Source organism: Protomyctophum bolini (genome assembly GCF_963924005.1).
Source record: "Protomyctophum bolini genome assembly, chromosome: 12".
In the NCBI taxonomy this organism is placed as follows: domain Eukaryota; kingdom Metazoa; phylum Chordata; class Actinopteri; order Myctophiformes; family Myctophidae; genus Protomyctophum; species Protomyctophum bolini.
In genome coordinates, this window is record NC_137873.1 from 26,443,104 (window position 1) to 26,467,457 (window position 24,354).

General features: G+C 42.3%; 1 protein-coding gene across 3 annotated transcripts in view; it reads right to left on the minus strand.

Moving 5' to 3' along the window:
- The window catches only part of palmda (palmdelphin a), a 32,373-nt gene that overhangs the window by 1,888 nt on the left and 6,131 nt on the right, over positions 1 to 24,354 (minus strand). The window contains exons 2-10 of one of the 3 annotated variants that reach the window (XM_080779133.1): positions 21,895 to 21,946; positions 21,322 to 21,402; positions 19,205 to 19,329; positions 18,458 to 18,572; positions 18,187 to 18,211; positions 17,560 to 17,646; positions 17,054 to 17,214; positions 15,146 to 16,199; positions 1,976 to 2,199 (exon numbers count right to left, since the gene is read on the minus strand). In XM_080779133.1, the coding sequence (XP_080635259.1) occupies positions 2,042 to 2,199; positions 15,146 to 16,199; positions 17,054 to 17,214; positions 17,560 to 17,646; positions 18,187 to 18,211; positions 18,458 to 18,572; positions 19,205 to 19,329; positions 21,322 to 21,402; positions 21,895 to 21,942 (1,854 nt within the window). In that variant the 5' untranslated portion in view covers positions 21,943 to 21,946 and the 3' untranslated portion in view covers positions 1,976 to 2,041. Of the gene's footprint in view, positions 1 to 1,975; positions 2,200 to 11,697; positions 13,049 to 15,145; positions 16,200 to 17,053; positions 17,215 to 17,559; positions 17,647 to 18,186; positions 18,212 to 18,457; positions 18,573 to 19,204; positions 19,330 to 21,321; positions 21,403 to 21,894; positions 21,947 to 24,354 lie in introns of those variants that run through there. The other 2 variants (XM_080779135.1, XM_080779134.1) reach the window with 2 other exon arrangements.

Sequence of the window (24,354 nt, forward strand, 5' to 3'; positions counted from 1 at the left end):
TGCATGCATGCCTGTATGGTTTAATGTGTGAATAAGAGCGCGCGCGCGCGCGCGTGTGTGTGTGTGTGTGTGTGTGTGTGTGTGTGTGTGTGTGTGTGTGTGTGTGTGTGTGTGTGTGTGTGTGTGTGTGTGTGTGTGTGTGTGTGTGTGTGTGTGTGTGTGTGTGTGTGTGTGTGTGTGTGTGTGTGTGTGTGTGTGTGTGTGTGTGTGTGTGTGCATGCCTGAAACTATACGCTAATACACAAATTAACATCATTCTGTGCAATTAAGCACAGGAAGCATTCCATAAATGTGCAAAGGTACCACTGAACTTGTTCCCATATTAGAAGTGAGCATTTATGCGCTGTGGCAGAATGGATTGATGTGTAATGGAACACAACATCATTATGTAATGTCACATGATTGTGTGTGCATGGATGGTTCCTCGGTGTGTCGTACACACGATGTCACTGGCTTGAATCTTATTCCTAAAATGGAATGTCCTCATAGTCATCCCCATATTTTAATGGAGATCCTGTGTAGACGTATTAATAAAACATAAATTAATCACAGAAAGTCTTTAACCACTTGAATGCCGGCATCCCAATTCTGGGGGCCGAACATTCTGCGAAAGATATCTACAAGCTTACAAAGCGTTGTGAGCTTGTAGATCAGCTAGAGATTTGGTGTAGATGGAAAAAAAGAGATCCAAGTACAGTTGTAACTCAGATCCGTTTCACTGAGAATAGTGGGTTTAAGTGGTACAAATATATTTATATTATAGTTGTTTTGTAAAATTCCAATAAAGTGTGCACTGTCCATCCACAGAGAGCTACTGCAGGGCTTCGAAGAACAACCCCTGAACTCACTGACGGTAGCCACGACAGCAGTAGCCCCAGCAACAGTAACCCTGTCGACAGCTCCCCCAATCCTGCACACCTGACCGAAACTGTTGCTGCGGCGATGAGCTCAACACCACTGCTGCAAGGAACCGAAACGGACAACCTGATTGGCTGCCGCAGCCAGGAAACAGAACGGCCCCAATACCCAGAAGGCCATGGGGCACGGGAGCCAATCGCTGATGAGCTGGAGGAGGTAGAGAGGGAGGGAGAGGGAGAGAACGATTTAGATGGAGTTGAGTGCGGTTTCCTACTGATGCCACAAGGAGTGGAGAAAGGAAGACAGACAGGGGGAGCAAGCAAAGAAACACAAGGCATGAAAGGAGGTGAAGAAGACAAAGGAGAACAGCTCGCAGTTCCTGCGGCCATGTTGGAGGACAGAGACGACCTCAGCGACTGCCTCAAGGCAGAGCTGGCTATCTTGTCATCAGACAGCGACGCTGGGGAGGACTACCTCAATGTGTCGAAACCCTGTGACATCAGAGGAGACGGAAAGGAGCGGAAGAAAGAGGATGTGTGGGTTGGGAAGGAGCATTGGAGGGGAGAAGAGAGGGAGGAAGACGAGGAGGATGAGAGGACGGGAGAGAGGGATGAGGAGGCAGACATATTTGAGCAGCTGGAGGAGAAGGTGATGAGAGAAGATAAGGAGGAGGAGAGAGAGGACAAGGCACACATCGAGATGGAGGATCAAAGGGAAAGCGAGAGGAGGGGAGTGATGTATGCTGAGGATGAGGAGGAAAGGAGGAGAGATCTCTTTGTGCGTTCTCCTTCAGTGAGTTCCACAGCCAGCTCCACCGACCCGGACAAGAAGGTAAGGCTGACCCTGTAGTGTACTGTTGTACTGTTGAATTAGTCTTACAGAAAGTTATACTGTTGAATTAGCCTTACAGAAAGCAAGACATACAGATTTCAAACGTGTGAAGCTATAAAACATGTATTCTATCCCAGTGGAACTGGGTGCTCAGGAGGCCTCTCTTACAATGTCATAATGCTTATTGTAATCACTATATTGTTTCCTCTCTGAGAGTGGGTACCTTTTTATTTCCTGCATGCGCCTGGATAAGTGTGTGATTGACATTTATGAGGCACCATATTACCTCTTTCTAACAATTGATGGGTTTGTTTGTTCGGAAAGGTCCCTGCAGAGACCCGCGGCGAGAATGTCAACTCCGAACACGTGGACTTCCTGTTGGCCCAGCAGCAATGGAGGAAGATGGAAGAGGAGGTGAAAGGATGGCCCATCCCCAAGCCAGGGATGACACGTCAGGGGAGCTTCCGGGGGACGCACAGCTCGCTGTACCCACCGACACGCAGCCCCCGGCTAAAACACAAGTAACGCGTGATTTAACGAGCTTTCCTCGATCCTCGCATTTTTTGCTAGATTAACGCTAGATTTCTTGATCAGTGATATTAAAGATAGTTTGATTGGAACTTTCCCCTCTTAGGCTGACACTTAACCCCTACCCTTGCCTCTAATTAATATATTATAGGTCAAGGGCAGGTTAATGTCATAGCACGTCATAGTACATATGTGTAGCATAGTAGTATAGATGTATAGCTTATATGTATAGTTTCATTATAGATATTCCACTGTTACTTTCTTAGCTACGCATGTTTCATGATAAATGTCTTTATGTGATGTATTCCCATGCTTTTTGTTCTTGCTTAATGTAAGTCGCTCTGGATTAAGAGCGTCTGCTAAATGCCTAAATTGTAAATTGTAAATAGTAAATGTATACCCTGAAATCTTGAATAAACAAAACTGTGGAAAAAGAAGCAGCTTTGGAACAGTCTGCAAAAGTAGACAGTAGTTAACCGAGCTATAACTTCAGAATGCTGGGTGATTTGAGCTATTACTATCATTACACTACAGTGCATTCAGTACACGTAGGCCTTTGCTTGCATTGCATTGTATTGTATTGTTTTGAGCCCACAATGATGCCACCATTATTTCTCCTTTTATATTGTAGGGAGGTCCCTCAACCCAACACACAACCTACCTTCTCCTCAACCCTCTCTCCCAGTTCAGAAGACTCAGGCCTGGATGACTCCTCCTCATACCGCAGTCACCACGAGGAGACAGAGACCGCTGTGGAGAGAGAGATCAGACTCACTCTAGAGAGAGAAGAGCGACACCGCAGAGAGAGGGGAATGGTTACACAGGGACTGACAATGCCCAGGTATGGATAACTCTGACATCCCCCATCTAAGGCAATGTGGACATTATCAAAATAGTCATGTGCCTTACCGTACCCTCAATCGTAACCTGGTTGTACAATGTTTTTAATTGATTAATTGTGGTTGTCTACAGTCTCCCCAGGTCAACTGTGGGTTAGTAGCAAAATGGACCATGTTGTAGTATGATGGATGGTATGCTGAGCATTAACTTTTTCTATAGGACCTTATAATGTACATTACATTCATTCACCCATTCGCACACCAAAGGTGGAGGCAACTATGCAAGCTGCCAACCTACTTGTCTGGAGCAATTAGGGTGTTTTGCTCAGCAGTTCAGTAACTTGCTGAGGAACACTTTGGTACGATGCCACGAGAACCTTCTGGTTTCCAGGTGGCCACTGCTGCCAGGTATAGTTCATTATTCAATGGAATTTGGCATTGGGGAGAAAAACACATTTGTTTTTCTTCATGTAAGCAGTAGCCTGATTTCTTTCTCATTTGTTTTAATCATGTGAATGTATAAAATGATCGGATAGACAAGGCAACGCAATGAACGCATGACTGGATTCAGGACAAAAGCATAGAAAAACATAGAAGCGACCGATAACATATTCCTCATGCATATAAATCATAGATGTACAGTATGGAACACCAATGATTTTCAGACCTACAAACGGCAAAAAAAGCATATTATATAGGTGACATTTGAATAGGTTTTTCACTTTTTCCACTTCAGACCAGCCAGCCTGCAGACGGGACGATCACCCCCCCGCCCGCCAGCTTGCCGCACCCCCACCCTCTCCATCTCTCCTTCCCCCTCTCCCTCCTCCACCTCCTCTTCCCTACCGCGACCCCTCTACCATGAGATGACAGCCAACAATGTCATCATCTTGGAGCCAGACTCTTCCCGCAATGCCTCCAGGACCCGCCTTCTTTCCCCGGGTGGCTTCTCCGATCGGTCAGCAGGCCTGGACACCATGTCCGCCAATGTCATCGTCGTGGAGACCTCCAATCTGATCATCCGCAGCGCATCAGAGTTTTGCTTGAGCTCGGCTCCGTTATCGGTGGAACCACAGGAGAGCACCTTCTCCTCCAACCCTTTCTTCAAGCTACGTTCGCTCAGCAGCCAATCCCTGGTGGAGCAGGAGATCCGCGTGGTGAGGCAGAGAGAGGACGAGTGGAGGAGGCAGAGGGAGGAGGAGTGGAGGAAGAGGAGGAGAGAAGAAGAGTGGCGAAGAGTGCAGGAGAAGGAGAGATATGATACGGTGCTGGGGATGAATGATAACGCTAGCTATACCAGTATGTATTATTTACTACACTCTTTTCCATAAGAATTCCTATTCCATACTGTTATTTATACCATTTTTAACCTATGTTTTAGACTAGTTCCAATATAGCGGCAATCTGGAACTTATTTAATGAATAAAATGTTATTATAACCAATCTCTATGGTAACCTTTGTTATTATAAGATAACTACTGTAGCACATCTGTGGTGTTAACTAGTGTTCTCTCTATACTACTGGTTGACAAGTAGTAGGCTACTGTATGAAGCACATAAACACTATCTCTTCTGGCGAAGTGGGGTTTCCCTCCAGGCTGAGCAGATGTTTGATATCGCACACTGGGTTTGATTCTTGGGTAGGACATAAAATGTACAGCTTTCAGATTATTAACAGTGGCAATGAAAAACAAACTGTAGATTCACTAGATTGGTAGGTGGAAATGCTTCTTGCCATTTTGCCTCCCCAATTAAATCATATGAAAAAGGTTCCCAGGATACTGTATGCATATAGTTGAGGGATAATCTTATATTTAACTAGTCTCATGATTTTAAAAATGCTTCCTCCCTGCCCATCTGTCATACCACCCTCATGTAAATGCATGGTAGGTGAGGTTCCAGACAGAAGTGCCTCCTCACCTCCGTCCCCATCGAGGAACCGCAGAATGGAACGATCCAGTCTGTCCTGTGACCACAAGGTAGGATCTCACTGTTGAACACACGTGCTCAAACGCAGACAAACGCTAACCTTTATTCAAAGAAACCACCAAAGTAGAAAAAAGCGGTTCTCCCAAAACAATGCAAGACTATGACCATTCATGACTTTTATAACTATTGTCGCAATGTGTGTACGGTATCCATTCATTCATTCTTTCTTTCTGAGCGGTGCTAGCCTGTCATGTGGCATCCTAAAAGGCAAACCTTTTATTCCGTATAAACCTTTAGGCCCCTGCGGGCCTAATTGGTGATCTATGATGACGTTCTTGTAATCATACTTAATCATGATAAAGGACACCGCTCACTTCACTTTGAAATGATTATTTAAATTTATTTGAAATGTATTCATTTGTCATTTTCACTTTATTGTTCATTCACTCAAATGTTTCTATTTGGGGACTGATTGATTTGTTCATTTGTTAATGAAGCTTGAGACTGATTAAATTGCTAATCCATTCAGTTCACAATAGTGTTGTTGACATGTCGAGTCCATCTAAAGCGAGACCGAGTCAAGACCGAGTGTGGGAGGGGGTCGAGTTCGAGATAGCTACAGAAAACACTGCAAGAGCAGGCAGGCACGTCCGCTACATTACATACATAGCTCTCTATAAGCGCCAGACAGATTGCTTATAATTATGTCCCGATCCCGATACCACAATTTCTGTGTTAGCCGATACCGAATAACGATAATATTTATTTAAAAAAAGTCCACTGACCGTAAATCAAGGTTTGACATTCGCCTTAACTTGACACATATGCTATGCTAAGCTTTACCGTTCAGCTGCGTTGCATTGTTCACACGTTGGACTAGGAACATGTGACAAATGTCTGCGGGTGTTTTCTTTTATATATTGTAGTTAATATTAGTTAATGAGCTTTTTGAGCCACTGACTACACGTTGTGTGTAGTCTGTGTGTGGAGAGAGGGGGAGATGGAGCACAGCGGAGGTGTTTGTTTAGAGACAGATATCTTGTGTTGTGTTGTGTCGTGTTGTGTTGTGTTGTGTTGTGTTTATAGCTATATATCTCGTGTTGTGTTTATAGCAGACTCCTCACTCCAACTTTCACTTGTAGTTTGGGCAACTCGAAAGCAAACTCCACATGCCCAAACATTTTATTTACCGACACTGGTGTTGGTATCGGGACATCTCTATAATACATTTATTGCATTGCAGTGATTCGTGATTTGAGTGGACTCGTTGGGGGTAGAGTCCCCTGGTCCGAGATCAAATTAAGGGCGAGACCGAGACGAGTAAACTAAAATGTGACTCGAGACCGGAATTGAGACGGGTTAAGGACTCTAGTATTACAACACTAGTTCACAACCCATAGCAAATATTCATAGTTTAGTTCATTTATTCATCAATTCATCTCCCAGCATCCGTTATTCTATCTGCCATTCATCTATCAATTATTTTTTCCACATCTGTTTCAATTCATTCATCCCCCACTCTCTACCCATCCATCCATCTATCTTGAATCTAGTGGTTGAACTGAAATCTCCCCTCCCACCCAGTTCCATGCACTCATCCATCCATGTTGAATCTAGTGATTGAGATGAATCTTCCCTCCCCACCCAGAATCTCCCCTCCCCACCATCCATCCATCCATCCATCCATCCATGTTGAATCCAGTGGTTGAGGTGAATCTCCCCTCCCCACCCATCCATCCATCCATCCATGTTGAATCCAGTGGTTGAGATGAATCTCCCCTCCCCACCCACCCATCCATCCATCCATCCATGTTGAATCCAGTGGTTGAGATGAATCTCCCCTCCCCACCCACCCACCCATCCATCCATCCATCCATGTTGAATCCAGTGGTTGAGATGAATCTCCCCTCCCCACCCACCCATCCATCCATCCATCCATGTTGAATCCAGTGGTTGAGATGAATCTCCCCTCCCCACCCACCCACCCATCCATCCATCCATCCATGTTGAATCCAGTGGTTGAGATGAATCTCCCCTCCCCACCCACCCATCCATCCATCCATCCATGTTGAATCCAGTGGTTGAGATGAATCTCCCCTCCCCACCCACCCACCCATCCATCCATCCATCCATGTTGAATCCAGTGGTTGAGATGAATCTCCCCACCCACCCATCCATCCATCCATCCATGTTGAATCCAGTGGTTGAGATGAATCTCTCCTCCCCACCCATCCATCCATCCATCCATGTTGAATCCAGTGGTTGAGATGAATCTCTCCTCCCCACCCATCCATCCATCCATCCATGTTGAATCCAGTGGTTGAGATGAATCTCCCCACCCACCCATCCATCCATCCATCCATGTTGAATCCAGTGGTTGAGATGAATCTCTCCTCCCCACCCATCCATCCATCCATCCATGTTGAATCCAGTGGTTGAGATGAATCTCCCCACCCACCCATCCATCCATCCATCCATGTTGAATCCAGTGGTTGAGATGAATCTCCCCTCCCCACCCACCCATCCATCCATCCATCCATGTTGAATCCAGTGGTTGAGATGAATCTCCCCACCCACCCATCCATCCATCCATGTTGAATCCAGTGGTTGAGATGAATCTCCCCTCCCCACCCATCCATCCATCCATCCATCCATCCATCCATCCATCCATCCATGTTGAATCCAGTGGTTGAGATGAATCTCCCCTCCCCACCCATCCATCCATCCATGTTGAATCCAGTGGTTGAGATGAATCTTCCCTCCCCACCCAGTTCCCACCAGCCCTCATGCTACCACAACGACAGAACGCCATGGCGCAGCGATGGGAGGCCAGCCTTCAAGCCAATCAGAAGCAAGAATGAACCAGACTCCCAGATGGACCCGTTCTAAACCAGAAGGGAAGCGCACATCGTCCTTCCCTACTTCCTATAATTCAAATACCAATGTTTATATAAAAGAAGGTTTTATTGAGTTGTTTCCAGAATGAGTGAGTACATTCACATAGTCCATGTTACAAGAGGTATTGTACCATATGTTGTGATCTGCCTGGACCTCACAATAAGACAAACATGTAGGGGTCTAATAATTTCAAGGCTTCCCTGTGGATCTCTGACATGTTGATGTTGATGAATCAGTCTTGCCCAAATAATGGAGGGACAGTGGGTTGGTGACACTGGGATTATGAATTCACAAAATGTAAAAATCATTCACACAAAAAAGAAACATACAATTAGTGAACAATATGCAGGGATTTCCTTCTTGGCCTACTGGCAGCGTGCACAAGAAATCTGGCACTGATCGGCCCAGTAGTTAGTACTGTATCTATTCAGTTTGAAGGCCCACCTAGAAAACATAGGAACTTGAAGCCCTGCTCACAGCAATTGTGATGTTTAAAACGGTTTTGAAACTTAATTACCAGTGTCTGGAAGAGGAAATATTGACACCTCACAGGTTAGCACAGCATTTTTATCAAATGTGATGATTTTTGAAGAGCTTTGAGGTGGTTCATGCGGTTGACCAAAATTTTCAGTCTTTGGTATCCATGAAACAACTCAAAATGGTAAATAGATGTAATGGTAATAGGCGCCGAATATTAGGTAGGCCTATGTTAGAAAATGAAGGAGAATAACAGCAGCATGACGGTGTGCAGTCATTTAATGTTCAATATGTCAGGCACTTTGTTTTCCAGATGTTTGAGATTGACTAATTCTATTCTTAATTTTAAACTACATTGCAATGATTTTCTGGAGGAATTTTTATTCATCCATTTATTTTTATTTTAGTATTTAAATATACCAACATTTATCGGGGATCAGGAAGTGATCAGACAGCATACATTAATTATGTTATTTATGGAAAAAAATAAGCTTTTGTTATCAGTTCTTTGAAACACTTGTTTTGATGTGGATGTAAAGACATTGGAAATCGCTGCTCAAAGAAGGTTTTAACAAGCCATTAATGAAAAGAGATTGAGAGGGCGACAGGTTTCAGTGTCAGCCATTGCTCCGTAGACAGTGCTACAGTGGTAAACTGATCTTTAGATGCCTTGTACAGATGATGAACTGACATAGTATTATGATGCCCATTACAAATTGTATGGTCATTTTATATATGGTAGAACTTGGCTAAACTCTTATTTATGAATCTGCTCAGTCTGCACTGTCTTCAGAGCGAATAATATCTTATTACAGTTGGTGAAGATCCGGTGAAAATTTCTATATATTTTTTATGTCCCATCTTGCTTACTCAAAAGATATATTTATTATATTGTATTTTTACTGGATATAGTAATATAGTAGTATTTATAAACCAAGCAATGACCTGATAATTGTGTTCTTATGAGAGAGAGAGAGAGAGTTAACTAGATAAAGTGCCCCTCGGTCTCCACCAGGCCAGGTCAGGTTGTGGCCTCCTGGTGGCGCTATAATAGGCCAATGTGAAAAGGGTGCCATTTCTTCTTACGCCTTGGATGGCAATTGGATGATTTGAGGCATTTTGTTCCAAAAATGGGCTTTGCAAAAATTCACCTGTTGGTGGCGCTATAACAGGCCAATGTGAAAAGGGTGGGATATATAATATTCCTCAGCCTAGTAGGAAAGTCTGTGAAATATTTCACGTAAATTGCACGCTGCGTTCATGGTACATTGGTACATTTTGAAAGCCACTGTTAGCCAATTAGGATGGAATATTAAATATCGGACAGATCCGTCTTGAACACATGACTATAGACTATATAGTCATGTGTGACTCTATAAAGATAGTGTGTAACAATTTGCGGGATTTTTGGACAGAATCTGGAGGAGTAATATATATGTTTTTCAAAAGTCGGCCTCCTGGTGGCGCTATAACAGGCCGTTCTGGAAAATTTGGGGCAGAGGTTCATCGTTGGCATCCAGTGGAGTGTGTGTGCAAAATTTGTCATCGACCGGGTTAACGGTGCCGGAGATTAGCTGGACTGACGGACGGACTCACACACACATGGACGGAGTGCAAAACATACTCTCTCCCCATGCCTTCGGCCTGGTGGAGACAACAAGCTATGAATTTATTTATTGCAAGTTAATTGTTATTTTGTTGGAATGACCATTTTAAATTGTACAGTGTAGGCCTGCTATGTTTTGTTGTGTTGTTTTTGGGCTTACTCATTGGCCTGCTTTTTACACCAGGGCCAACAAGTGATAACCAGAGCTACCTACCTACCTAGCTTGGTTTCCACTGAATGGCCAGCTTTTCCTGCTGCTGAATAAACTGCATTCAAGTCAACTCAGTAATCTGAGTTCTTCCACAAACAGAATAGTTGAATAGCATGTTTTTGAAAAAACTAAAAACAAAACAATGGCATTATTTCTGTGTTTCAATATTAAGCCACTGTTTTGATAGCACTATATGCTTTTAGTTGTCTGCACTGTTGTGGTAGAGTAGCCCATGATGTAAATCTCAATGTAGCCTTTTGCATCTGGGCTGCCAGCTACCAGCCCACGCAGTGTTGATCGTGTACACTGTACAGTATCTAGCCGTTGTCATGTCATGTTGTTTGTAATATTTCTGAGGTGTCTTGAATGCAGCGTAATGGCTAAGACTTGAGCAAGGGGTTCACAGTTCATTTCAGCATGGCATCATTGTAGTAGACTATTTCCCACATATTTTGCACTACTATAATATTGTATGCTCAATGTTGATCCTGTTATTTCATTGCAATAGCGATTTGGGGTTCACAACTGTCATTGTAGCAACTGTATTATAACTATTCGTGCTCAGATAGAATTATGAGGAATCACTACTGCTAAACATTTAACTAACCTTTTGTTATGTATGGGGGAAAAACCATTCAGTTGAGATTTCTTTTAATTTCTCCTTTTCTGTATTGATGACCGTTGTGGTGTTCTACCACTGCTGACTGAATATAAAGGAAGTACTGGGTGATGCCACGCAGTACTTGCTAGGCCATTCTGTATGGACTCATGTAGCCACTTAAGTGAATGTTTGGTTTTCTCTTCGATAGTCACTTTATTCTGCTTCCGTTGTGATTTATTTACCTTCAGCTGGAATCATTTATAATTGCCAAATTAAATGTCCAGTGATGAAACCAACAAGAGTGTGAGTCGTTTGAGATGTATAGGCCTACAGTATTACAAATAAAAGGTTGCACATCTCAACCACTTCTGACTATTACATCATACTGTATTCTTAGGCTGGTGGTGTGTTATGTACTGTACATAGGCCATTCAGTTGCTCAATATTGATTGATGAAAGGTTCCGTGCAGTATAGGGGAGTCTGTCCTGAATGCAATTACACAATGATGCTAGTAACAATTGAAGTCAGTAGTCTGATTCCAGTTACCATTGATCACCTATTGGGAAGTGGAAGATCCAACAATGTGGTATGATGAGGCCATGATAACAGCCTTTCTCTAATGGCTAAAATAACCAGTTCATTAAGTATACCTGGTTTTCACCTTAGCACCACCCCCTGAACTTAAGCCTCTCCCACAGCTGTTGTTGTATGATAATGTGGGAGGGGTTAGGGTCACTAAAATGATGTTATTTCGATAGGGCCTTTTGACTCAAAGGCTTTCAGGAATAAACCAAAAATACACAGGGAAGACATATTTCAATATTATAACCACACCTGGGGGTCTTTTAGAGTAATGTTAACCATAGACCCATGCAAAGCAGAAAAAGTACAAAACTCACAGCACTCTTTAATGGACCAGAGTAATCACACTCCTAATGGGACATCTGTTAAAATTGTTCATAGTTTTACATTTATTTGTTCTATAAATATCAGACACCCTCTCATGGTTCTCACAATTCCAAGTGCTTCCTCAAGAAAGCACAGCAGAGACTGTACTGTCCATTTCAGTCAGGAGGACTATTAGAACTACCACAACTTCATAACTTGTAAGGAAAGCCCGAAACATCATTAAGGACACACTGCCACACTGTTCTCACGCCTTCCATTTACTGTAGCAAACATCACACAACGACCGTCTAAGTAACAGTTTATTTGCTCACATAGGTTGCTGAACAACCAAAGGCACTGCATATACTGTTGTATCATGTAAAGTTATCCTGTACTGTATATTGCATAATGCATTATGTACTTTGCTAATAAGTTCTTATATTTACTATTGGGTAATGTCTTGTCATGTAATAGCTAGAGTGAGAAGCTGTCGTTGGACTTGCAGATCTGTGTGTTTCATGTTCTCCCGTGATAAAAGTCTGACTCGTAATTGATCCGGAATTCCTCATCATGAAGTGTGCATTGAAGTGTGCATTGTGTACTCGGTCTAGTATGTCGGCCTGCACTGTGTTTTTGTTGGTTTCCTTTTGTTTAGACAGAGAGAGCCCAGAGCACATGTACGTATTTGATGTACTTCAATATTGTGGGTCAGTGATTGCTGATTTAAAGGACCACTTCACCACTTTTTCAACCTATTTCATATAATAGGTCCTCATTAATAATCATGATAAAATGGCACGATTTTTTCCCACTCAGTCTGTGTCTCATAGGAGCGCTGTGGGCAGTTCAGAAACCGTCTTCCAGTGACATCATCATTAGGCAGATTCTTTTTTAAACAAGATTTGTTTACAATAATAATTTTCATTATCGTGAGAACGATGGCTTCCATTTTCGCATTGCAACTTTTCAGGACTAGAAAGCCTGCAGTTTTTATTAGCTTGTATTCCCCATCGATGATGTCACTGGAAGACTGTTTCTGAACTGCCCACAGCCCTCCTATGAGACACAGACCGAGTAGAAAAACATTTCTTTTTTCATGATTATTAGTGAGGACCTATTATATGAAGTGGTCCTTTAAGGGGTCTAACCTGGCCTTAGTCAGGCTAATTCGACTTCGACAATGTTGTGCATTGAGCGAATCGATGCACACAGGTATATAAATATATATATATAATATATATGGGCATGTCAAGTCAAAATAGCAGTGTTTTTAAACAGGATCTGGTGGTTCATATACAATTATTCCCCTTGCTTTTTGGGGGGAGGGGGGTGTCTGTTCAAATGATCAGCTCCTCTTCAATCCACAATTGGACAGCTGTAACTGACAAGAGAGAAAACGCATGCATGTGCAATTGCACACACACACACACACACACACACACACACACACACACACACACACACACACACACACACACACATATGCATTAGTTGTAGCATCACAGTCCCGCCCCTGATGAGGGCCCAGGAAATAATTCCCCATTAATTTCCCCCATAGACTTTTCAAAAAGTATTTATTTAAAGACGTTTACGCCGTGGACAAAGCCAACTCTTGTGAAAAATCATGACAATGCACACAATGTTATGGGCGGATCAAATAATTAGTAAGAAGAAAAAAAAGGCAGGATACAAACACTTGTTTATTTGATCGGCCCAAAACATTGTGTTTATTGTCATGATTTGTCACAACAAGAGTTGGCTTTGTCCACGGCGTAAACGTCTTTAAATACGTCTTTAAATGAAACGTCTATGGGGAAAATTAATGGGGAATTATTTCCTGGGACCTACGACGCTCTATTTCACAGCAGCTAGTTGTCATTCTGTCACTGACACTAACAGAGGAAATGAGAGAAAATAGGAAGTGACTCAAGCTGATGCTCAGCATGACCCTGCAGGAGACATCTGGGCCCTTTCACATCAGATAAGATTAATTCAGATTAATGCTTATAACTCTCACGCATGCACACACACACACACACACACACACACACACACACACACACACACACACACACACACACACAGTGTTGTGATATTGTTTAGTGTTTAGTTAGACACAGGAGATGAGCTGTTAGTTTTGATTAGTAACAAAAGTTTATTAAAATTCTTAATTTACATGGTAGTCACTCACTGTCACAGTCTCACACACACACACACACACACACACACACACACACACACACACCAATACACCAGCCACATACAAAAAGTTAGGTATGAAAATTAGATTAGAAAAGTTTGCATTCAAAGCATCTTAACAGAAAATTCTGTGGTCTACCATCTGACCTTTTGGTCACTAACATTATCTTCTAAATCAGTGGTTCTCAAACATAAGTTTTATAAATGTGTATCTGTCAGTGAAAAACAAACAGACCCGTCTGAACTGAGTGGTGCTGTTGGGGTGTCGGACTATTGGCTGACTATTGGCTGTCGGACTATTGGCTGTCGAACTATTGGCTGTCGGACTATAGACTGTACTGTACTGCCTCTCATCATGCACCTGTGCATGTGCTACTCTGAGCTGGTGTTAAAAACTACTGGTGTTACACTAAAAACTCAACTTCCCATCATGCACCTGTGCACAATGTGAAGCGCAACAGTCACCTGTTGGTACTCTAAACAGACAGACAGACAAAGGGACAAACTGCTGTTTCTTGGAGTGGCTGTACCACTCAAAAATGCAGATCTATCGCTGTGATCTTGTATATTGCCTATTTTCAAATAGCCGAATTTATAGTGTATATATAGGGTTAAAGTAATTCAATTGATATATTAACAAATTTAGCTGGGACCACCTGGAACCCCCTGAAGAACCACTTTGAGAACCACTGTTGTAATAATAATGTTGTAATAACATAATAGGACACACATTCATTGAGTTATATGGGTTAATATTTGGCTAATATTTTACAAGTGAGCCAGGTAGATTATGTATAGGCGGGTAAGTGGGGTGCATACGTTGGTTAGACATACTAACAGTACGACAGGCATTAGTCCGACAACACTGTCGCTCCCAACATGCGTAGCAGGTTAAAACTAACCTGTGGCAGGTTAAAACTCACATGTGGCTCCTGACATGCATGGCAGGTTAAAACTAACCCGTGGCTCCCGACATGCGTGGCAGGTTAAAACTAACCATGGCTTTCTGTGGGGTTAGCTTTAGGGTTTTGGGTAGAGTGTCGGACTAATGCCTGTCACACTGTTAGTACCTCGGACCAAACACATGCACCCGGGTAAGTATAGGTACAGTGTATAGGCTGATAGACAGACAGAAGATAGATAGCCAGACAGATAGATAATCAATATAATAGCTTTAATGGTAGATTTATATTTCCTTATCTCTTCTCAGTCTGTTAAGAGGTTAGGTGTCAGCAAACCGTGCAACAGGCTTTGTGATCTTTATTGATCTTTTTGATACCTGCTTTCCGTCTGTCTGAGGCCATGTCCTCCTGCCAGGCTTCTCCATTGGCTTCTGTCTGACTGGGTTTTTCCTCACCATAAACATATTCATCATAATCATCATCATCACCGATGACAACAAGCTCCGCCTTGATGGAACCGTCGTACTCTTGGTCGCTCTCATCCTGACTAGTCTGGAAGCCCAGGAAGACGGCTGTGATTGGCTCGTTGGTGTCCATGGCGTCGAGTATTCTGTAAGGGGCGTCTGGTTCACAGAGAGGGGAGGGGCCCCGCGCAGAGCCTCTGGGATCGTAGAACAGAGCGGCAGACGCCGATTTGACGTCTCGGTGGTGCAGACCGCCACGCTCAGGCCGGTAAGGGGGCGGCTTGTAGACGTACAGTTCCTCCTCCTCCACGCTGACGTAATCGCTCAGAGGAATGTGATTGGCCGGGGTGTAGGAGAGCTCCGGATGGTAGGCGGGTACGGCCACTTCCGGGTCGTGTGCTCTCGGCGGAGGCCGGGGGCAGACAATGGCTCGCGGGCTCCTCTCGCTTACACTTCTTACAACACTGTTGATGGAGGAGCGCTTGCCACGGTAATCCTCATACTGGTTTCTGTGACCATTTCTCTCCTGGTGGTAGACAGAGTGATCATCTTCCACAACACTGTTGATGGAGGAGCGCTTGCCACGGTAATCCTCACACTGGTTTCTGTGACCATTTCTCTCCTGGTGGTAGACAGAGTGATCGTCTTCCTGTCTGCGGAAGCCAGGTCCTACCCATTGTTGGTTTCTATGGTGATGCCCCTGGTCGTTGTGGGAAACTCTGTCTTTCTGACTTCTGTAACAACTTTCCTGGTCACTAGAGTGGTGTTGGTTATCTTCCTCCCACTGGTTGTTTCTGAGGTCATGGTTACCATGGCGATGGCTGTCATGCTGGTTGTTATAGTGATGCCCCTCGCCCTTTCCGTTCTGCCGATGGTTTCCACGGCGATGCTGTGTAGCATCCCTGAGCAGCTGTTCTACTTCACTGGGTGACAACTCAGACACGTTGCCCCCCATGTCATGCGAGCCCTATAGAAGCGCACAACCATGAAAGAGGTCAGATTGCATCTTTTGAAGGCCATGTACTAGATTGAAAATGTTATTTCACAGTATGTAGAACGGGTACATTTCAAACGAAAGCACAAGTCAATACAAAAACTGCTACTTTGAGGACGAAACCATGCATGAAAAGCACTAAGACTTGTTTACATCAGGGTCCTCCATTTTCAATTCTTCAGAACATTTAAAGACGTACAAATATACACTTCTATGAAAAACTGGAAATCATCATATAAAGAAAGTGAAAAAGGGAAACATCACATTATTATTGCCGTAAGCATATTCTGAAATCAACAATTGTGGAGTACTGCATGTTCAGGCCACTATAAGGTATTCACATCAAGGTATATAAAAATAAGCTATGGACATTTTCGTCGTAGTTTGCTCCATTTGGCACTTTCTCCATCTGTATGTTTAGCCTACCTCTTATAGACAGGAGGTAGTCTCTCGAGACAGACTTTCGAAAGAGGGCTCTGGTTTTCCTTTGTTATGCCAATTTCACAGATTGGAGAGGAGGCAACATTGTGTTCCATAGCTGTTGTCATTTGACACATTTTTATTCAGTTCCTTTTTGGTCATTTCATGCATTTTAGTAATCACCCAGGACCCTTGAGTGTTGTTTGGTGATACACAGCCCTGCTGTTAAGTGTTAACAACACCTTCTATGGAAATAGCTTAAGCATTTTGTATTTGTTTATTTGTTTATACATGAATATTTTACTGCCCAGTGTACTTAATACTAAGCTTAACCTCAGCATGTACATGATCCTGACAATATACTAGTCTACAGTATATGAATACCAATATTAGTGTTGTAATATTACCCTGTTGGCTTCCAGGGCGAAAACACACTTTCTGCCGTCATCATAAACTTTTATTCCCGAGCAGTGACTCAGCTCCTGGGGGGTCACTGTCGCCGTAGAGACGACCTTGCTCTCTCCCGTTAGAAGATTCTTAGCCACATTGATCTCCATGGCAAACAAAGCTGAGGGACAACGAGAGAGATAAAGAGACAGGCAGGGAGAGAGAGCTTATCTATATAGTTGATTTAAAACAGAGATGAAATTCAAAGTGCAACTATATATTTCCATGACCTCTGTCAAAATGGTTAGCAATTGATTGTGAGTTATAGCTGTACGGTTTATGAACAGAGCTGCACACTGGCTGCGGTCAAGTCGACCAATGTGGTGACGCATCTCCTTTGGCCAAATGGAACAGGGGGGGTCCCACTTAAATATGTTGTACCATGATTTCCCTAGGCCTGGGTAGTAACAAAATTGAAAACGAAATGCAAAAGAAATTCTGTGTCTGTTCTGTCTGTGTGTCTCACTCTGTCGTGGTGGATTAGCATGTCCATTGGCTGGTAGAGACAAGGATTGTGGTTGATCAGGGGTGGCTGTGATGTACTGGATGGGCTCTAGGGAGAAAACACAAAACACTGTCGATTTAGCTGTGGATAGCAACAAAGGGAAACCTACAAGGCACTCTTCTGGTGAAAAAGTAAAAAAGCTGTGATGAGGACTAAGACTGTTTAGAATGTCCAGTGGGTACACCAAAACGTACTAGAAAACGACATTAGAGAACATTAAAGATTGATACAGCGTGTGGGAGGGATTTTCTTGAAATAACTGGTTCAGTGTTTGGCTGCATTATTTTCTACCACAACTAAATATTTTAGTAAATTGTTAAATAGTACAATGATGAATGTACTGAATGCATGCAGCGGATGACATGATCACTTGCTGTAATTTATTCACTGTAATAACAATTCCTTGTAGGTGCAAACATACCTGGGGATTCTTATGATCATTATAAAATACTTGAAACAATCTGGAACAGGGGCTCAGCCACAGTGTTGTCAGATTAATTGATTAAAATGTTAAATAATTAAAAATAATGAGTTATACTTCTATTGTGGGAATGTAGATGTGTGTTTCTAAGAATGTAAACTCGTCACCTGGAATGAAGTTCTTCTGGGCTTCCTGAAAGACACACACAACAGTTAGAGAGAGAGAGTGTGTGTGTGTGTGTGTGTGTGTGTGTGTGTGTGTGTGTGTGTGTGTGTGTGTGTGTGTGTGTGTGTGTGTGTGTGTGTGTGTGTGTGTGTGTGTGTGTGTGTGTGTGTGTGTGTGTGTGTGTGTGTGTGTGTGTGTGTGTGTGTGTGTGTGTGTGTGTGTGTGTGTGTGTGTGTGTGTGTGTGTGTGTGTGCGTGCGCGGTGCCAGCATACCTTGATAATTTCCTCAGCGCTTTTCTCCACAGCCTTCAGTCTGAGGAGGATGAATCTCTCATTGGTGGAGATCATGGACTCCTCCCTTTCCAGAGACTCCACCTCACTCTCTATCCTAACAGATCAGAGGGTAAAGGTCAGTTTGCTGCTAATAATGATATGGATGATAGTGATACTCTCTAGGAAGGAATGGTACATGTTATTAATGCTGACATGCATGGAGGTAATGGATTTGGAGTTCTCTGAAGGTCAGGGTTGACGGAAGTTTGGCAATTGGGGAAGAAAATAATTGAGTGCTACAAGCACAGACCTCAGCACTTGTCTATAAAAGAGTCAAAGACTGATACACTTTAGGGGATAAATATGCTATAATGTTGTTGAACCCAGCTCAGGTAGCAATGACTATTTAAATGAGAAGCAAAGCAGACAGATCGTACTTGTCCAGATGCGAAATTGAGGATTGGATCAGTAATGATGAGACTGATGACACATCACAAGTACAGACAAGTATGCATATTGAAAACCGGCCCATGTGTTCATTGTTTGGGCTCTCTTTCTTTGGCTTCAACAACCAAAATGCTGAATAAAACCAAGAAAATGCATAAAAGCAATATTTACATATACATGTCAGTACAACATAAATATATAGTATAGCGATTATGATTTCAGCTCAGCTCAGATTCCCCTGCTGCTGACAGAGTATACGTATATAGCCTAGAAAGAATATTTGTTGCGTCTGTGTTTTACCTGTGTATGTTACTCTGCAGTATTCTTGTCTGTTGTTGGTCAGCCAACAGGCTCTTTTGCCGCTGCTGCAGTGCGTTGTGGGAAGCCGAGTCCCCCAGTAGCCACTGTTCTCTCAGAGCCGTCTTCTGTTGACACAACGGACAAATTCAGTTTCAATTCATTAGTTGGAGCAATTGTGTTAAAAAAGAAAGCAATGCTGTGGTGTGTGGTCACTGAATACCATTCTCAAACTCTGTGTTGCTTGTGTCTAGGAGTTCAAACACAGGAGCAGGGAAACAACACCACGGCATTTAGAGTGGTAAGGTCGCTGCTGACTAAAATGTGTCGAGCACGCAGGATGTTGCTGTGTACAAATGCCTTAATCAAACTCAAGGCACACTCTGAGGCCACAGAGGGTTTGTTTGACCCAGTGGATACCGGATATATGGCTGCCTCTAACTTTAGCTGCTCACAGATGGGAATACTCTTGGGAGATGAATGATCCTGTAGGGTTAATAAGGTCTGTACACTTTGCTGTAAACAAACTTTTCCATTGTATAAAAAAATATTTATATTGATTATGTGATCGATTGATTGATTGAACGATTGATTGTGTGATTATGATAGGTGTGATTATGCTCTTTATAGTGAGGTAGACTCTGGTGCTGCAGTAATAGGGAAACCTAGATATTTCTGCAGATGTTTCAATTTTGACTTCAAATAAAATATGAGCGAACATATTATCTTCATCATCTTTGGAAGGTGGTCACGCTGTAGTGTTAGAGCAAAGTCTGTTCCGACCTCACATTGTGATTGCCTGAGGGGGCATTGTAATAACTGATAATATCCCCTGGCATAGCAGTCAGACGTCCACCTTGTTTAACTTACCTGTATCCTAGCAACAGACACTGAAGCTGTTAGTAATACAATAGTAGTGATACAAAACTGTGTTTGGCCTTGTCCCTATGACCGCAATACACACTGTAAAACTCATGTATTATTGCATAGCACAGTATAATACTCAATTATGAATTAATTACAACATACTCCAGTTTGCAATGAAATGAATAGTGAAATAACTCATATGTTTATTATGACTCCTCACATTGAGTAATTCAATGCATGTGTTTCTCTCTGTGACACTAAATGTAATCCATAAATGTGTGAATAAATGTATTTCCTGTCCTGGTATGAGCATTGAAAGAAAATAAATCACAACATACTGAGTGATAACAAGGGAATGTATTGGTTAAAATATTGTTGAATATATAACCCTTAAATATTTTCGGTTGACAAGATTTGATCATAGGGGGAGCTGTGGGGAAAAAGCATGGTAGCAATAGTTCCAGGAAGTGAGGTACCATGGAACAGCTATTGGACAAAGGGAGACCTGCTGTGGCCTCCTGACTTGAAGGTTAGGTGAGAAATATTTGTTTCCCTTTTTGAGCAATGCATTGCCTTTTTATGAATTAGCCTACTTGATTTTTGGAAAATAGTTTCCAATTTTTGGTCTGATTACTTTTGTATTACTTTTGGGATTTACTGACACAGGTACAGGACCTTTATTTATTTTAGTTTAATATAACTCAGACACAATTTGATGGTTCTGATTGTTATTAGCCGGGGAGCCACAGGCCCAAAAGCTCAAGTCCTGTGTCATGACTTGTCATACTTTTTATTTGTGTTTTTTCTATTCACTTGGTCATTAAGATCCACAGAATGAGAGATCTGCTCTGCAGTTATGGCCATTTTTGTATACCACGCCATAGACAACCAATATAAGGCATAATTTCATCATACTTTAAGTAGCATGTGACATGTCAAACTAGGGGGTTTTCATGATTCTGAATCCATTCCAAGCATTAGTTTTGCACGAAAAACACTCCTTGGCCTAAAAACGGCGATAGCCGAGCACATTTGGGAAAGTATGGCCGAATTGTTATTAGCTCCCCGGCTAATAACAACCAGAACCATCAAATTGTATGTCTGAGTTATATTAAACTAAAAGAAATAAAGGTCCTGTACCCGTGTCAGTAAATATGCTCTCAAATTTTGGATGGCTGGCTCCCTGGCTATATATCTCTACCAGTATTCTGACATCATTTGGAGGTATAGTACTGTAAATGGGTTTTGCGGACCTTCAGGTGTTTTAGTTTGAGTTTCTCTCGGTCCAGTTCCTGTTTCTTCTGTCTGATGTCCTCCTGAACACGACGCTTCTCCTGGGACAAAAAGGAACAGGAGAAAAGTGGAACAGTAAATGAGAGCAGAGGAGACATGAGTAAAGAGAGATCACACCTTTTTGCGTATTATTAGCCATTGCAAGGCTTCACTGTCATCGCAAAACATTTTACAGTACCTATTCTAAAAATATAATTCCCTGTTGATAGTGTTGCTGGATTTTTTAATTGACCAACTTTGTCTTCTACACACAAAGGATATAGGTAGCATTTTCTTGTAGTGTCTGAGTGTAGGCAAAAACAAATACACCCTTTCGGATCAATTTGTACAATTTCAGTTAAATTAAATAACACAGGATTTTACAATGTAGCCTACCTGATTGTCCTTAATTGTTCAATAAATGCCTGCATTGAGTCTGAAGAATTATTACAATGAAAGAGCTGATATGTATACAATTTATGTGGGGTAGTGGCAAAACGGGTCAAAACTGCAGTACCGTTTTTATTGAGGAACATACTAAAGCAGAGACTTACAGTAATGGCCTGGAGTCTTTCCTTCAGTAAGTCTGACTCCTCCATCATGGTACTAATAGAAACAGACGAAGACACAGATGGACAGAGAATGGAGGGAGACAGAATTAAATAGAGAGGTGATTACATTCAGGTATTCTCTTGTCTGGTTTTACATTCAGAGATTTCTATCTACAACAATAAGCTTCAGAAAACCTCCTCTCTTGTTTATTGTAAATCAATTGTGAAATTGGATTTTCCATTTTGTATTGCCTACCATGATGAAGTGTGTGTGTGTGTGTGTGTGTGTGTGTGTGTGTGTGTGTGTGTTTGCTTGCTTACAGTGGAACCAGAGGAAGTGTATGCGACCAGAGACGTAAGTGGGGCATCTATTCTTTTCTTGAGTTCAATTGTATTTTATGTACTTCCTTTTGCAGTCTATGCTATGGTGAAATAAACATTAACAGAGCAATACAACAAAATAATGACTCTAAATGTTGTAGTTTGTTTTCCAGGTCAAGAATTATTTACAACAGAATACATCATGGCAGTCTAATAAGCATAGCAGCTGCAGCTAATAGCATTAATAATGGTTAGGTGCACCCAGAGTGGCTGAGCCAAAGTGCAAGCAACAAGCATAGAGAGTAGTCAACATTATTGTCAATGCCCATTGACACACCTAATCACATGACCCATTATACTTTTATTAGTGACAGCTGTGTTGCTTTTATACACAATGGCATGTTTTCACCCTGCTGTATTTCTTTAAGCTCAGCCCACAAAACATTTGAGAATTTTCTTTTACGTCTCCATTTCATGTCTGCATCTGAATTTGCTCCAAACAGAAGACCTTCTGGAAGGCCCGGCCTAGACTACCCCTAACTGCAAAAGGAATGGGATGGGACGGCCTACGCAGGAAGGAACATGCAAAATGCAGAGGTATGGCAAAGTGGTACGGTTGGCAAAGTTGGGTATTGCGATTTACCTCCTTAAATCAAGTATTATATAGTGTTGCACACAATGCCTGGCCTATGGGAAAAGGTGCATCTAGGCCAGGGCATCACAATTCATGTTGCATTTTTTGCCAACATGTTAGCAGTATGGTATTTTCAACAGCTGGTGTTTGCTGAGTTCCTACTACTCAATACTTATCAACAGGACAAACAAATAGTTTGCATTTGTACTTAGGGACTGTTAGGTTAATAGGTGACTGCTGAGAATGCTAGAATTTATAATGCCCTGCTCAGACCACAGCTGGCAGCTGCTGGTGTGTGTGTGGGTGTGGGTGTGTGTGGGTGTGTGGGCATGCGTGATCTCGCCTGACTGTTGAAGGAAAAAAGAGGACGCTGTTTTTCCTTTCTTTTTTGACGATGGATTCTCAGATTGCATCTGAGTTACTGTTCCCACATCATGACAGTTCTTACTTTTCTCTGCCTATCAATTTGTATTTCATCACTGTCATTAAGTCATTACTAATTTTGCAGCAGCAGCTAGCATCAACTAGCATCCAACAGTGTTATTGGTGCATAATTACTGCACTGCAAGAGTTGGAGTTCAGGAATAGAGGCAGATCTGTTGCATCGTATTTAGAAATACCCCGGGGGAAACTCTGAGTCAAATGTATTTATTTATATTGAGTAGGTCAGTGGGCCTGTGTTTTATGGGATGGCATCCGGTTGGCTCAGCAGTCCAGGTCATTTACATCCTGTAGGCTAATTACCCTGTTGTGGTTCTATGTCCAACCATGGGTTTGCTGTGGTGTTTTAAAATGTTTCTGATCAATATAGGGCATCATGAATTAAGTGTTAAAGCATACCTGAAAGGTACTTTTATTATATTTGTTCATTAATTATCATGTCAACATTTGAACTTAACAATTCATGCAGACTATGACAGCTGTTTTGCGCATTGCCATGTTGCATGTTTCTTGTATTTTTGAGGGCCGTTAGTCCCTCCTATATACAGGTTTAATGTTTGTATTTAGTTCAATGTTTTTTTTAAACGCCATTAACATTAAAGAGAATTTAATGTTCGTTTTGCATCATCATTACATCACCTCATTGTAAGATAAGAACGCCCCTCACTTCACACGTGTGTGATTTTTATATACCTATCACATCCCAGATGGTTACTTCAGTTTTCAGCTTCACCCAGCTAGGGCATCAGGAATTAAGTGTTAAGCACGAAGGGGGGATTCAGGGAGCAGTTAGGGGTTAAGTGTCTTGCTCAGGGACACTTTTATTGCTGACAGCTGGAATCGTACCTGGGACCTCCAAGGTCTTCCGAAGTCCTAGGCAGGCTCACTAACCATTCGCCCAGCCTTTGGCATAGTTATGGCAGTTTACTCAAATAATTGTGTTATAATTGTGAGTCCGATCATTGTGCAAAGTGACCACATGATGGTGCTGTTGTCTGTCTCCATGATGCCTCTTGAGGAGAGACCACTGAGATTCATAAAAACAGATGTGACCTACACTGCTGAAA